The sequence below is a fragment of the Alligator sinensis genome, unplaced genomic scaffold, assembly GCF_000455745.1.
Source record: "Alligator sinensis unplaced genomic scaffold, ASM45574v1 scaffold295_1, whole genome shotgun sequence".
Taxonomy (NCBI): domain Eukaryota; kingdom Metazoa; phylum Chordata; order Crocodylia; family Alligatoridae; genus Alligator; species Alligator sinensis.
In genome coordinates, this window is record NW_005842754.1 from 201,851 (window position 1) to 217,633 (window position 15,783).

At 50.5% G+C, this 15,783-nt stretch overlaps 2 protein-coding genes across 2 annotated transcripts in view; both read left to right on the forward strand.

The window, feature by feature from the left end:
• The first annotated feature begins 2,773 nt into the window (after window positions 1-2,773).
• LOC102383736 (2'-5'-oligoadenylate synthase 1-like) lies at window positions 2,774-4,559 on the forward strand. The gene is made up of 4 exons (XM_025216607.1): window positions 2,774-2,821; window positions 2,991-3,273; window positions 3,854-4,019; window positions 4,434-4,559. Exons 1-4 carry the CDS (start codon window positions 2,774-2,776, stop codon window positions 4,459-4,461), a joined length of 525 nt encoding a protein of 174 aa, XP_025072392.1. The 3' UTR covers window positions 4,462-4,559.
• The window catches only part of P2RX2 (purinergic receptor P2X 2), a 65,979-nt gene continuing 54,750 nt past the window's right edge, over window positions 4,555-15,783 (forward strand). Inside the window, exons 1-2 of the mRNA XM_025216605.1 lie at window positions 4,555-4,684; window positions 5,775-5,922. Coding sequence (XP_025072390.1) covers window positions 5,891-5,922 — 32 coding nt within the window. The 5' untranslated portion in view covers window positions 4,555-4,684; window positions 5,775-5,890. The remainder of the gene's footprint in view (window positions 4,685-5,774; window positions 5,923-15,783) is intronic.

Here is a 15,783-nt window from a genome sequence, read left to right on the forward strand (position 1 = left end):
CCACCCCCACATCCCCTAGACAAGCTGCCGCTCCATCCTGCACCCACCCCACCCTGGCTGGGCAGCCCCTGCCCCTGCTCCAGCTCCACGCCTCCCTCCCCATGGGGGCCTTGATCTGCCCCACATGCCCCTTCCCTCCCCTTCCACCACACCAGACTTATGAGCAGGAGGCAGCTCTCTACGCTACTGGGCTGTGCTTCCTGCCGTCTCTGCTGCGATGGGCCATTTATCGACCAAATTATTGGCCTGATATGGCCAATTACTGATATATTACATTTTCTTTATATCAGTGCCAATCTGATATCAGACCGATGCGTCGGTGCACCTCTATTTCTAACACATTCGTACAATAGCAACATGGTTTGGTGCACTTTCCTTCCTAAGAGCTTTGGAGAACTCTTCTTCACTTGCTGATGTGTCTCCTTATCCTACATTTATGAATTGTAAAAGCCCATCATAGCAACACCAGCTCTCAGTATCACCAAGTTTGTGGAAACATACAAAAAGCTCACCAATATTGTACCAGTACCTCAACTACTTTATACCTGCAATGACAAAACCTTTGTTTTAGTGAATTCTGATTGATAAATTTGCGCGTCGCATGTTTTCTGTTGAACTGATTGGGACTGGTGACATGTTTTAACTAGCAACATACCATCTACGTAAATCCAGAAAACATAAATACAAGATGCAAGAAAGCAAGGGGGAGGCTGAGAGCTCTGGCTGTGGAAGGGATGGAGGGACCAGCAGCGAGGGCTGCCAAAGGACAGGAGCTTGGTGGTGGCCTAGGTGCAAATGATGCTGATGGAATTTCATTTGTCACGTGCTGGTAGAGCCTAGACAAGGCCCTAATGCAGCATATTTGCCTGGTGCATGAAGAGGGGCAGTTTCCTCAGATGAAGAAAACACTAGCAGAGCAGAATTCAATATAAACATTAAAGTATTAAAATAATTGATTGAGGAGTAATCTGAACCATGTGTTTTGATTTTTAACAAGTCTTGGAACAATGGAAGATGAGGATGTAAGGTCCTGGTGTGAGACCTCAGGCTTGCTTTAGGTTTTAGTATGAGTGAATTTGTCTTGTGGAAGCAAAACTTTTTTTCTTTGCTAAGAGCAGAGCTGTTGCACAAATCATTTTGCAGCAGTCACCTAATTCTAATATAAAAATCACTTGCAATTAAACTAATTATCACAAATTGCTGCGGTTTATGAAGAGTTGCAGTTTTTCTGTCTGGAACACCAGATATAATACCCCAAACATGACAACCGACATATACTCCAGGTATGATGCCAACAAGTTACACATTTTAGAAAAGAGAGTGCCAGCAATTTTCACAGTTGCTGTTTTCTCATTCATGTGAGCCCTCTTAAAAGGCAAGACACCCCTTAGAAACAAGATTAATTTTGTAAATACCAAATTAGCAAGGAACCTTGTTATAAAAATGAAGTGCCCCATTGGGAAGTTGGGAGGAGCCAACCATTGCCATCCAGAAGTTAGCTACACCTTTCCTATCTAGGCAGTGCGAGTATGTTAGCTATTCTTGTTATTAGGCATATTTCTGTGCTCATGCTATCTATCTTCATTGAATCCTGCCTAGCTCTTGAGCTTGGCTTTAGGGTCACAGTGATAGATAAGGAGGGCTAGAAGGGACCTCTAGACATTATCTAGCCCAATTCCCTCCTACAGGTAGGATGATCTCTATCCAGCCATACTAACCTATTCATAAAACTACAGTCAACCCTGAAAGACAGACACAAGGTGTAACACCCTGGCCTGCTACATGTAAAGTAGTGGAACAGCAGCAACCAGCATCCTGCTGCTGCAAGGGTTGTTAAAGTACACTCATGAGATCCAAGGAAGAGGGCTATGCCTCCTGCTAGACTAGAGGAAGGCAACACCCCTCCCCACAGAGTCCAAGCTGTAACTTCAAGCTTTTGTTTCACATCCTGCTCTCTGCAGAAAAAGTGAAATGGTGTTTTCCCTCTTCTTTGTGGCAGCCTTTCTGATATTTGAAGACTGCTATCATGTCCTGTTTTAATTGCCCTTTCCATGAGCAGAATATGCCTATTTCCTTCAACCTCTCTTTATATGACTTGCCTTCTACACCCTTCATCATTTTTGTTGTCCACCTATCCTGTCCTCCAGTGTGTTTGCAGTCCATCAGTAACAGCAATGATTAGAGGATGGGAAACATGATTTATAAGGATGGATTAAAAGAATTAGGATTCTTGCTTAGAAAGAACTGAGCAACCTGGTAGATGTGGGAAAGTGAGAGAGAATTCAGCCTGGGAGCTGGCCAGCCAGAGATGGTAGGCACAGTGCCTGGCTCTCAGCCAGGTGGGCAGCTCAGGGAGCTGGGGAGTTGGCAGCTGGAGGACACTCAGAAAAGTTAAAAAAGATGTAAAGAATTGTTATTTTGACTCTGCAAAATGACGTTATTGAACTTCTGCTCTGTAGCAAGTGTGGAAGTCTCGTCCTTGAAAAATGATTCAGAAAGGTTTTTTTTATTTCAGAATTTCCGGTGGGATGGGAATTCTGAGTTCACTGACTCTGGTGTTCACATTGTAATGTGGAAAGGGTCCACAAATTCAGTATATGATTGATTTGTGTCTTGGAAAACCTCACTATGGTAAGGATCTTTAGAAGCTCAGGCTAGTACGTTTCTTGGAGAGAATGTTAACAGGTGGCTCCATCAGAGCCACAAAAATCTACATGGGGAGAGATTTCTGGTAGGATTAAAACAGTGTTTTAATCTTGGAGAAAAAGAGAGAATGAGATCCAATGACTGGAAGCTGAAGATCGAGAAATTCAGGCTGAAAGTAAGATGCGCATTTTAACAGTATGGTAATTATGGGAGGAAGTGGCCTGCAGATGAGGTGGATTCTGCATTCCTTAGAGCTTAGGCCCACATGGGATGTCTTTCCATTGGGAGGAGAGGGGCAGGCATGTCCCAAGTGTTGCAGGGAGTAACTGTCTTATCCTCTGCAGGGTGGCTCATCAGGCAAAGGCACTGCTCTCCGAGGCAGATCTGATGCTGATCTCGTAGTATTTCTCAGCTGCTTCAAAGGGTACAAGGACCAGGAGGAGAACCGCACAGAGATCATCTGGGAGATCAGGAGGATGCTGGAAAAATGCCAGCAGGAGAAGCGCTTTGAGGTGATCATTGAGGTGTCCAGGTGGGAGAACCCCCGAGTGTTGAGCTTCCAGCTGCGATCCAGAATGCTAGAAGAATCCATAGATTTTGACGTGCTGCCGGCTTATGATCCCCTGGGTAAGACTAGCTGCCATGCACTCCACCAGGGATGCATGCCTCTGACTGGAAGCCTGCTCTCAGATCATTGCCAAAGGCCAGGCATGCTGTTTTTCTGCTGGAGCTGTGCGGGGGAGAGCATGGGTTCTGACCTGAGAACAGCATTTACAGTGTCAGGGGCATCAGTCTTCACCAGTAGTTCCTTTACCTTTAGACACTTGGTTCCACAACCTTGTCCTCTTTTCCTGCCACAGTACAGTGCTCTAAAATGGGTATGGATCCCCTCTCCTTGGGGCCATTCCTCCTATAGCAGCTTAAATGTTATGTGAGCTCCAGGAGAGGTTGGATGGGTATTCGTGTGAGACCGATGTTGCACCCAGTGCCCTAAATCTGTGGCAGTATCCACAGCCTCTCATGTCAGCAATCACCTAGTCCCCACCCCAGGCCTCTGTTTTGAACAGACCCAGATGGGGTCCCATTGTGTTCCTTCATCTGGGTTTTCACAGCAAATCCCACACCCTACTTAAGTGGAGATGCAAAAACGCTTCTCTGCACAGGTAGTGATCTGTATGTGTCTTCCTGCATTTGTATTCCTTGACAGGCCAGCATGTTTCTGGTTACAAGCCCAGCCCTGATGTATACCTGGACCTGATAGGCAGCTGCTCCCGGGGCGGTGAATTCTCTACCTGCTTCACTGAGCTGCAGCGGGATTTTGTCATGGATCGTCCCACCAAAGTCAAAAGCCTGATTCGCTTGGTGAAACACTGGTACAAAAAGGTATTACAGGCAGGCCAGACTCCCTTGAGCCTTTGCAGGGGAATCAGGCCTGCCTTTCCCCACACCCTCCCCCACTTTACTAGCTTGAAAAGTGCTTCCCTCAGTGTTTTTCCTTTTGAGTCTCCAATTGGTGAATGGAGTCAGTTGACAAAATAGAGCTGGCTCCAAAAGGTTCTTGCCTGACCCAGGCAGCACTGCTAGGGCAGTCCTGAGAGAGAGCAGGACTTTGTATCGGGTCTGGCATCGACAGACCCTGTTGCAGGAGGCCCTCCATGCTCTAGCCCCAGCTGCTCTGTCTCTCAGCCCCTGTCATCTTTACTGAGTAGATTTCAGGGAAGGTTCAGGCACTGGATCAATGTTTTGCTCTGTCTTTGTCTTATCTTTTCCCCTCTTTTGCATTTCAGTATGTCCGTCCTTACAAAGCGCAGCTGAGACAGGGAGAGTCCCTGCCACCCCAGTATGCCCTGGAGCTCCTGACTATCTATACCTGGGAGAAGGGGAGTGGAGAGACAGACTTCAGCATGGACGAGGGCTTTCGGACGGTGCTGGAGCTGATCCAGCAGTACGAACAACTCTGTGTCTTTTGGACCATAAATTATGGCTTTGAGGATGAGGCCCTGGGACAGTACCTGCAATCCCAACTCAGAAAACGCAGGTCAGTTTCTTCCCCCTCTCTGTGCATCCCAACCTGCTGTGTGCATCCAGGCATTTCCCTCCCTGGCATCTCTGTCCCATGCCCCAGATACTGCCATGCCAGTCTAGGCTGGGAGGACCAGATGGGACCATGAAACCAGCATTAGTGCATGGTTGCAGCTTGTCCAATCTGAACAGGAGAAGAGAGTGCAGGGCAGAGGGCATATGCTAGTGTTCTTGCTTCTTGGCAGTTGGGGTCCCTCTGGGATCATCTGTTACAGGTTGGAAACAATGTGCCAGACAGGGGAGGATCTGACACTGGGACAGTTCCAAGGTCCTTTGGATCTCTCCTACCCTTCATGGTCCAGAGAGTACAAAGCTGAACCCAAGGGGCATGGTTGCTTTAAATCAGACTGTATGTGCTTGCCCTTTCTCCTCATGTCAGGCTATTAACCTGGGCTGCAGGGAAAGCCTGAGGCATCTGCCTTTTAAGTGCAGTCCTTTCAGAGGACGTGAATTTCATTGCACTCACCAGGTCTGGGTTTTCATTGCTTGTCCCAGGCACCAGTGGAAGCTCTAGAGAGGGAGCAAGCCCCAGAGGAGGGCAGCCAGTGTGAGTGGACCCTACATATGTAGAGAGACTTGCACCTTAGAGCAGACCCTAACTGGCTGCTCTTCCCCTGGAGGCAGGCAGATGTGGAAGAGAGCCCATAATAGCTGCTGGGCAGCTGGCACTGGAGCCAGGGCTGGAGTTTGCATCACCCTAGGGTAACTGGTAAAATCCTGTCATTATAAAATTCGTAGCGCTGCAAAAGCAGACTAGAGGAAGGGCTCTAGATTGCAGTGGAGGAGGCAGAAAGAAGGGGCCCCAAATTAGCTTCTGGAGGAGGCATGGAAAGGTCTCTTGCAGGGTCCGGGTGTGGGAGTGACCTGCGGCTGACCTACTTCCTGTCAAGTGGTGAATCTCAGAGACCTTGGGCTTTGGGGAAGACCACATCCCCACCAAAGGACCAGAGGTAGGGATGGGGCAGCAAGATGCCTGGCTAGGCTTCAGTGCCCTGAGCCTCAGGCAGAGTCAACACTATACCTTTTCCTGTCTCCTTGAATTTCAGGCCCCTCATCCTGGACCCGGCAGATCCGACAGGGATTGTAGGGGAGGGTTGCCGTTGGGACCTAATTGCAGAGGAGGCCAAGTTCTGCTGTATCCAGCGCTGCTGCGTGGATACCTATGGAGTTCCTGTGCAGCCTTGGGATGTCTCGGTGAGGGAAGGATTAATCAAGAAACTAAAATGGGCCAAGCCATCTAGCTGGGAGGGTGCCACTGGGTTTGGGGTAAATTGTTCCTTCACTGAAGATGACACCAAAGTCATATCTGAGTCGGGGTCTCTGGGCCTGTAACGGGTCCCAACCCTTGTTACTGAGAATTGGGCTCGGCCGGAGAGCTAAGGGGCTGTAAGTCAGTACAGAGTGGTAGCTTACAGAGAGCTGGAGTTGTGAGCCTGCTTGTAGGGATACAGGCTGCAGAGAGGCAAATCTGCAGGTTGGATGATAGAAACCCCCTATGTCTAGTTCTGAGAAGCAGGGATGAGGTGAACAGAAAGGCTGGAGCCCAAGAGATTATGAGCTCTGCTCCCAAGACAGCGAGGTTACTCTGGCCCTGGGTGTTGAGGGGAGAAGAGCTCCCTGGTGAAGAGTTCAGCCAGTGGGGAAGCTCTAGAGATGGAGTGAACCCCAGAGAAGGGCAGCCAGTGTAAGTGGACCCTGCATGTATAGAGAAACTTGTCTGAGGCCAATTGGACAGACTATTACACCTTGCTCCAGGAACAGAAGCAAAAGATGAGGCCAGAACAAGGCAGCCCAGCAATGACCAGGGCAGAGCAAGGCACCTAATGCCAAGGTCTGTTTTTTTGAGGGTAGTTTCCCAACTATCTGTTGCATCAAGCTGCAGCAAGGCAATACTCTGACAAACCAGAGTGGGAGAATGGGCGTCATGTGGCTGTGAGGGGACGCCACAGTTGCGTTCAGAGGACAGTTCCATTACAGGGCCCCCTAGAAAGAGACAGCTGCTGAGACAAGCATTGGCCCTCCTCTCTACTCCTAGGGTCAGCAAATCTCCCCTCTTCCTTGCTTGTATAGCTATGTTCACATACTCTGGCATCTCCTACATCCCCAGAGACCTCTAATATTGCAGGGGAAGGGTGAGTTCTTAGGAACTGGGTACTGCCAAACTGCAGGCCCAGGACTGGGCACTGTAGGGTCTGGATTTATTTACCCCATGACAGTTTCATCAGGAGGTGGCAGATGCCTGGGATGGCAGTTTCCCTCCATGGTCAGGTATTCTCCGGTCTGGCTAGGGTCTATCTACCCTTCTGTATGCCTCCCAAAAATGTAGTCATTAATGCTGTACAGACTAAGAAATGACCTCGGTGCCTGAGTGCTACCTGCTCCTGCTGGTCCTTGAATCCCTGGGCAGAAGGGATGCATGGCTGACTCTTGACTTCTCTTCAGTGACTGTCTGTTCCTGTTGCAGCCTGAACAAACCCTCAAAGGGAGCAAGGGAGTCCGTGTTCGCTCTGTGGCTAAGCATGAAGCACGAAAACAGAAAGCTGCAGAACTTCAGCCTGTGCTGGTCTCTTCCTACAGCATCCCTGCCTTGGCCCCACAAGAGTTGGAAAAGCAACCCTCCTTTTGCAGCATACTCTGAGAGGACCCTTTCCTTACGAGTCTTTTGGCAATTAAGCCAACTGTCAGGACCAAGGGAATGTGGAAGGTAGGCTTTTGGGGGAGGTGGAATTCCTGGGGTGTCCAGTCCTATTATTCAAGCTACCCTAAGCTGGGTAAGTCTCCTCTCTGTAAGGATGTGAATAGGTGCTATAGCTCTCTTGCAAGAATAGGGCACAATCACTGCATCTCTGTCATAAGTGGATGGGACTCCCTGATAAACCTCAGTATCCCTATCATCCATAGAAAGCCATAGGACAATAATGCTGGAAGGACTTTAGGAGGTAATCTAGTCCAGGCCACTGCTCTGGGTAGAATCATCCTGTCAGAAGCATCTTTGTCTAGCATCTTTTTTAAAGAACCTATGCTGCAAGAGATTCCCAAACCTCTCCCTGCTTATGAGTGGAAAGGTCTTCCTAAGTAACTTTTAATTCCCTTAATGCAATTTAAGCCCACTATTTCTTGTTCTGTCCCCTGTAGAGACAGAACGATTGATACCCTACCCTCCACTTTCATCAGCATTTCTATCTGCTGCAAGGCACATATCTAATATACCTGCCTGTGCTGGGCTGGTGGGCTCCCATATCTCTTTATAATTTGCCTGAAGCAGGCCCATAGACTTATGTGAATCTTTGTCTGCTGAGCATACCTGCTGCTGCACCCTTCTCACTACAACAGAAGGGTTTGTCCTGTCCTAAAACTTAAGAATTCTATCACTTTGTGCCTCATCCTCAGGATGGCATTTGGAAATGGCCTGACAGAGCAAAGGGAATCCTAAGCATTTGATCTCAAACTCCCACCATTCCTTGCAATGCCAGGGGATATCCATCGACCAAAAATGTCCTTAAGGCAGGGCGCAGAAGGTTGGGAACACTGCAGTGTTCTGTGCTTTTGATGATGCAGTGTGGCTGTGTGGACACGGACATGAACATTCAGTAGTCTCAGTGGCATGCTAGTTACACTCTCGGCATGCAGAGCCTGGACTGGACTCCTACTTGGAGTCCATTCCTACGTGAAGTCTTCCTACTTGGAGGACTTCATTCTCTTTGCCCTGTGATCCACAGCACAGGGAGGGCCTGTTTGTGCGGTTTTGCTCAAGGTGGAGAGTCAAGGCCGGTCTGTGCTCGCTCAGTGCCATTTCCAGTTTGTATGCCAGCTGGCATGCCTTGTCCCTGAAGTGTAAGCCACTGTAATGAGATCTCTACAAAAGTACCTCCTTGAAATGTAGACCGTTATCTGCATCATCATCCTGGGCCCTGCCCCACATGGCTTAGAGTGCATCAACTAAAAGGGTTTACACATCAATGCCAGCTTGGTCAGTCAAGGTGTACAACTTCAGGGTTTTTTCCCAACTCCATTCTGCCCCCTGGGGGAAATTTGCCTGCAACTGAAGTGAATGACTGCCCCCCACTGCTCTTCAGGGCCCTGGCATGCCCATTCTTACCCTGGCTTATGAAGCCTTTCACTGGGCACATGCATGCCAGGAAGAAATTGCTCAACTACTGGCTTGATCATGGAAGGCACTTCAAACCACAGTGGAAAGCAGTGGAAGCACACCTGGATGCCAATGAGGGCTGTCTGCCCTGGGTAGTTGTATCATGCTGCATCCTGCACAATATTTCCAAAGTCAAGGGGGCAAACTCTCCGTAGTCCTAAGCAGAGGGAGTGTGGCTCCTTGGTGACTTTCCTTGGTGGGGTGGAGTGGAGTGGAGGGCTGGGAGGGCACAAGCAAATGAGGAGTGAAACAGAGAACACAACTACCAGGCCCAATGACTCAAAAAACCAAGAACATCCTAACCTGCTACAGGTAAAGCAGAGGGACAAAGGCAGTGCCAATAACCTGCTGCTGCAAGGACTGGAAGTAGTTTGTTCAAATACACTCCATATCTAAGGAATAGGACCATGCTCTCTGCTACAAAGGAAAAAACCCCACAGTCTATGCTGATCTGACTGCGGGATAACATTCCTTTTTGATTCCAGATGTAGCAGTTGGTCAGACGCTGAGTGAAGGAGCAAAACCTTCTAACCCCAGAACCTACAGGCTTTTTTTGTCCAAACAGGAGCACCAGTACACCCCAGTCAAAAATGCCGAAACAATTAGCAGCTCAGGAGCCCCTCATGTATGGATCACAGGGAGATCATGAGAAGATCTCTGGAGACCAGAGAAGGAGGAAATTGGAGATAACTATGCTCAGCAGCAGAGTGCTGAAGCTCCACAGCTGGTTTCTCACGTAAGAAGAATAAGGGAGCTGAGAGAGATTTATGGAGGGGGTAGGGTGTCTGATGTGGGGAGTTGCGTTTGCAGTCTCTGACTTGCAGAGTAGAGTGTTTGTTTTTTCCTTTACCTATGGGCTTTGCAGGTTACCACATGTGGCCACGAAGGATTTTTTTCCTCCCTTGTTGCTAGAGGTGTCAGATTTTGGGGTTTTTTCCTCATTCCTTGGAAGGTGGCAGCAGTGGCTGAGCCATGGTAGTGGGGTAGAGCCGCAGCCTGGCTCATGAGCGGCTGGCAGCAGGAGGAGGTGAGGGCAGCATGGGTCCCCCCATCTGTTACTCCGTACACTGTTCGTAGTGCAGCTGGCGTTGGGGTCCCAACAGCAGCAATGAGACTCGCCACCCTGCTCTGCCCTCCTGTGCTGCGTCCCATCTGCTGGGCTGAGGAGGTGATTCCTGCCCATGCTGGTCCAGCCAGGCTGCAGCCCCGTGCCTGCTGTTAGCTCACAAATCTGAGTGGGGTGGGACACATGCCCCACCATGTCCCCCAACATGTTGCCTGTGCCTCCCTGCCCTCCTGACACATTTCTATGCCCCACATCCCACCCCACCTCATAGACTTACCTGCAGGAAGCTGTGGGAGCTGTTCTCCACGCTGCCTCTCTGTCATGGGCATGTGTGCACTCGCACATGCATGTAGCACCCCATGCCTGATCATCATCCTCCAGCAACTTGTAGGCTGGAACTCTGTCCACCTGCAAGGGAAAACCCATGGTTTCCCATGTTTCTCGCCTTCAAAGGAGAAAATCTGTGTTTTTCTGCAGCAAACAAAAAACCTAGATCCCTTTTTATTAGCAAGCACAGCATTAACATATGGTGAAGCACAAGCAGCATCCATTTTTTCAAAAATCTATGCAAAATATGATCCATTTTAAAAATTTGTTTGCGACCCTTTCATATATTCTTGTGACCCACTCTTGGGTCGCAACCTGTGGACTGAGAAACGCTGTCCTAGACCTGACCTCGTCTTCCATTCTGCTAAACCTGTGACCTAGGACTCTCCATTCAGACTTTGCCATGGTTAACTCTTACTCTGCAATCACAGAGAAAAGATGTTCTCCCTCTTCTTTTTGGCAGCCTTTCACATATTTGGAGACTGCTATCATATCCTGTCTTAATTTCTTTCAGTGTGAGGTGCAGACTCACAAGCTATCTAAGTCCCAGTTCCTGGTCCCACATAACTGGGAAGCAATAAGCAGGGATCCTGGTTTTCTTTGATTTTTAAAAAAAAAATCCCAATTTTTGGTTAAATAAAAAAGTAACGCCAAATCCACATTTTTTCATGATTTAAATGAAACACCACTTATATATATAGTGATGTTTCATTTTAATCATGGAAAAATGTGGATTTGGGTTTGCTTTTTTTTTAACCGAAAATTGGGGATTTTAAAAAATCAGAGTAACGTAGGATCCCTGGTGATAAGAAACACTATCAACTCTGTCCTTGCCTAAACACAGATTTGAGACCACCATAAAGACTGCAAGTCCTAGAGGCAATGGCCTCCATCTTGGCTTGGCTCCTAGCTACCTTGAGGGTAGCCATCCATCCTGTCTTCCCTAACAGGGAAGCTAACCTGGGGCCAAACTGAGTGACTTGAGTCACTAACAATCAGAACTAAATAATCTTGAAGGACGTCTATGTCATATCTGTCAGAGATGATAGCCTATTATGTGTTTTACTAGTCAGTGACCGCGTCTACATGAGACACTGACTGTGTATTTGTTACTGCACAGTCATTTAGTACTTGTATAAAAAGTACTAAATGACTGCTCAATCACCCGAGTTACTGCGCAGTAGCACTGGCGAATGTCTTGTGATGCTGACTGCAATAGCCTAATACTACTGTACAGTAGTGTCATAGATTCATAGATGCTAGGGTCGGAAGGGACCTCAATAGATCATCGAGTACGACCCCCTGCATAGGCAGGAAAAAGGGCTGGGTCTAGATGACCCCAGCTAGATGCCTATCTAACCTCCTCTTGAAGACCCCCAGGGTAGGGGAGAGCACCACCTCCCTTGGGAGCCCGTTCCAGACCTTGGCCACTCTAACTGTGAAGAAGTTCTTCCTAATGTCTAGTCTAAATCTGCTCTCTGCTAGCTTATTGCCATTATTTCTTGTAACCCCTGGGGGCGCCTTGGTGAATAAAACCTCACCAATTCCCTTCTGTGCCCCCGTGATGAACTTATAGGCAACCACAAGGTCGCCTCTCAACCTTTTCTTGAGGTCATGTCATTGTTGTTGCCATATCAGGCTACTGTGCAGTCAGTGTCTTCTGTACACGTGGCCAGTGTCTGCTACAAGACCACCACATCACAACAGGAAGACATGCTTATAGAAGCAATTCTTACTGGGTGCATCTACATGTGCTATTAATGCAGTTTAGGCTAACTGTGCAATAAAATAAAGTGCAGTAAGTCTTCCCCAGGAAAGCATTTACATGTGCACCCTTGAGAGCAGATTGGCTCCCAATGGGCATAGGCAGATCCGTGCCCTGCTCTTCCCCTCTGCAGCAGTGTGGTATGTGCTCTCCTGGGGGACAGGGGAGGGAACAGTGTGGTGGAGGTGCCGACAGGACAGATCCCTTGGAGAGGCGCCCAGCACCCTGGCCTCTGGCCATACCTGTGGGTATGGATGCCATGGCGAGGCTAGCAGGCTGGGGGCAAGGCCAAAGGTAAGAGCAGCTGCTGTCCAGGCTGCACATCCTGCTCCTCCTCCTCCATCACAGGGTCAGGGCCAGCAGAACCGGCATGCGGTGCTGGCCCCACTGGGGGCAGCTCCTCCTCAGGACCCACCTGGTGCCTGGATGAGTGGCGGGGAGTGGCCCAGGTGGGGGGGCCAGGCCATCGAGGGACCTGGCTCAGGAGCAGAGGCAGGGGAGCCTGGCTGCTGCAGGAGGCGCGGGACCTTGTCCCAATCCCATTGAGGGGCTTGATGCTGGGCTGCAGGTGGCACGAAGGAGACTGCCAAGAACAGGATGGTGTCTAGCAGTCCTCCATTGCCTCTACTGCCTGGGCCACCACAGTGGCCTCCCGCTCCTGGGCCTCAAGCATCCTCTCAAGGAGGTCAGTGTGCCTCCCTTCAAGGGTGAGTAGCCTATCCTGGAAGGCACTGCCCTCTCCCACTCCAGGACCTGTGCTTACCAGGCCCATGAGTCTGCGAGCTGCTCCTCTGCCACTGTAACCAGCCAGTCCAGCAGGAGGGTGCAGTCCTGCATGCACCACTGGCAGAGGTGGCACATGTGGAGGGCACCAGCTGACAGTGGTGGCGTCCTTGGAGGTGCATTCCTGGCAGTGGTTGGCGCTTCTCCCGCTGTATGCAGCTTCTCGGCCTGCAGAGCCAGGGGAGAGAGGCTCTTTGTAGAATTTGTAACACTTCAGAGATAACATGCAGTGTACCAAGAGGCTGTGCACCTCAGATCAGGGGTTGTCTGCGCACAGGTACCCAGGGACCATGATAAGTTGGATGGTCAGCCCCTGCCATAGGCAGCCACTGGCTAAGCCCTCAGTCTTTGCTCCCTCCATGGGGGCGGGCAGCCCACTAGGTGCTTGCTGCAGGCAGCCTGCCTTCCCAGTCCCCTAGGCAGGTTGGACCAGGGCAGGCTCCTGCTGGCAGCTACCACAGCAGCTCCAGATCAAGTCTCTGCTTTCTCCTTCTATAGGCCAGGCAGTTTGCTCCCATGGCACCAGGCCCATGACACCTGGGGTTGGGGGATGAGGGGCTCCTGCTCGCCTGGGACACAGAGCTGGTGATGCCCCCGTCCTCCCTGCCGTGGCCGTCTCTGGAGAGGAGGCCTGGGCCAGGATCCCCGCTGCATATGGCCTGCACCCCAACTGGGCCCTTGCTAAGAGTCCCCTGGCTGTGCCACAGTGAATTGTTTGAGTGCACCGAGGGGTACCTGACCCACTACACCCTGCTTCTGCCGTTTGCCATGATACCACAGGCACAGCTGAGAATGGCGCAGGGTCCTAAGTTTTGATGGCGCCCTGGGCAAACCCATGCTTCCCTGCAACATGTGCCATCACCTGGAGGGGTATCTCTGCCTACGCTACGAATACCTGACCCCCGTGGCAGAGGAGGAGATCACTGCTGCCATCAACGAGTTTCTCTGCATGTGACAGGCCCCTGGCTGCCTAGCTGGGAGGGCACTGGCCACTCAGTAAAGTCCTGAACTGCCTCCTGCCTCCCCCTGTGTTGAGGGAGGAAACTCTTGGGGGGCAGCAGGGAGCTCGCCCAGGCAAGGCAGTGGGGAAGGGGCAGGAAGGGGAGGGGATGCCCCCCCTCCCTGATGTAGGGCCCTGGCTCCAGGTGTGCAGCCCAGGGGCAGGTGGGTGAGGTGGCACAGGCATGAGTAGCTGCAGCACGCCCTTCTCCCCTCCCCCCACCGGCCGTCCTCCCTGCATAGGGCTTATTGGATGGTAATGGCAAGTGGACCACTGGTGGTCACCCTCCTGCATGTGGACTGCCATGGCCTTTTAAATGTGCGAATTTGACCAGCTGCCATGGGCAAACTACATCTGCATCTTGGCATCGCCCCACACTGCTATGTGGTTGGCTGTCTCTCCCTCTGACCAGTTGGGGCCCCGGGACACTTTCTGTGGCACTGGAGAGGCTGCCACTGTGTCTGTTTTCAGGGACTTCGTGGCTCAGGTAGAGACTTCGGGTGCCAGCAGGGCTTGGCATGTGCTCACAGCTGAGGGGCATGGTGTTCAGGAGGCAGGCAGCTGGTGAAATAGGTCCTGGGGGCTAGAGCTGGGGTCTGTGGGCTTGCAGCAACCAGCATGTGTCCACACTTCTGGGACCCAATGCCCAGGGGCAGGCAACAGCTGGCACTGCCTGGGACAGCCAAGGAGCCATCCCTGCCACATGAATGGAGAAACACCCAGGCACATGGCTCTGGCCCAAGCAGGAGGCTAGCCCCCTTGTTGGTCTGGCTGACCAGCTGCAGATTTGCACCCAAGTCATTGTCTACACGTTCAGTGTTGCCAACTCATGATTTTGGCATTGTTCTTTAAGTTTATGCTTCGGGAATGTAAAAACCAGCTCTTTCTTTGATATAAGAGGTACATTCCCTATATAAATATATATAAAGAACAACGCCAAAAATCATGAGAGCTGGCAATACTGCATGTGTGCTACTGCACAGTTAATCTACTACCTGTATCTACAGGTAGTAGCCAACCATGCAGTAGACTAATCTACTGTGCAGTAAAATGCTCCACACATGTAGACAGTGATGCTTTACTCTGCAATAGATTAGTCTACTGTGCAGTAAAGCGTCTCATGTAGATACGCCCACTGTGTGGGGAAAAACTGCATTATCCTAGGGAACTTCAGTCTGAATCATAGACTCAAGGGCTGGAAGGGACCTGCCGGATCATCAAGTCCAATTCCCTGCCATGGGCAGGAAGTTATTGGGCTCAGACAAGCTCAACAAGGTGCTTGTCCAGCCTCATCCTGAACACCTCCAAGGATGGCAACTACACCACCTCTGCTGGGAGCGTGTTCCAGATTTTGGTGCCTTTTACAGAGAAAAAGTTCTTTCTTATGTCCAGCATGAATTTACCCTTTATTAGCTTATGCTCACTGGTCCTCATCCTTCCTTGAGGTCCCTTCCTGAAGAGTTGTTCGCCTAGATCTTGATGCTCACCCCTAAAATACTTGTAGGCAGCTATCAAGTCATCCCTCATTCTTCTCTTACTCAGATTGAACAGGCCCGGTTCCCGGAGTCTCTCCTCATAGGGCCTATCCTCCATGCCCCTAATCATACGGGTGGCCCTTCTTTGTACCCTCTCAAGTCAGGCTGTGCGAAGCTTTGGGTGCTGATTCAATTCAGAGGAGATTTGGCCTGATTCGGTGGCCAAATCTCCAAACTGGAATTGAATCGGGGACCAATAAAATGGTCTGAATCAATTCAAAGCTCTCCAAATCTTCGGAAAAGATTTGGAGAGTTTTGATGATTTGGGCAGTCCCTGCCCACTGCAGCAGGGAGCTGAAGCCAGACTTGGAGCTGGTAAGCAGGGGCAGGGAGGAGGGGCTGGAGAAGGGGGGAGGGAATCATGAGGGGACTCCTGCCAGGCCCCATCCCCTACCTGCTCCCTCAGCCCCATCAGCCCCACCCGCTTCC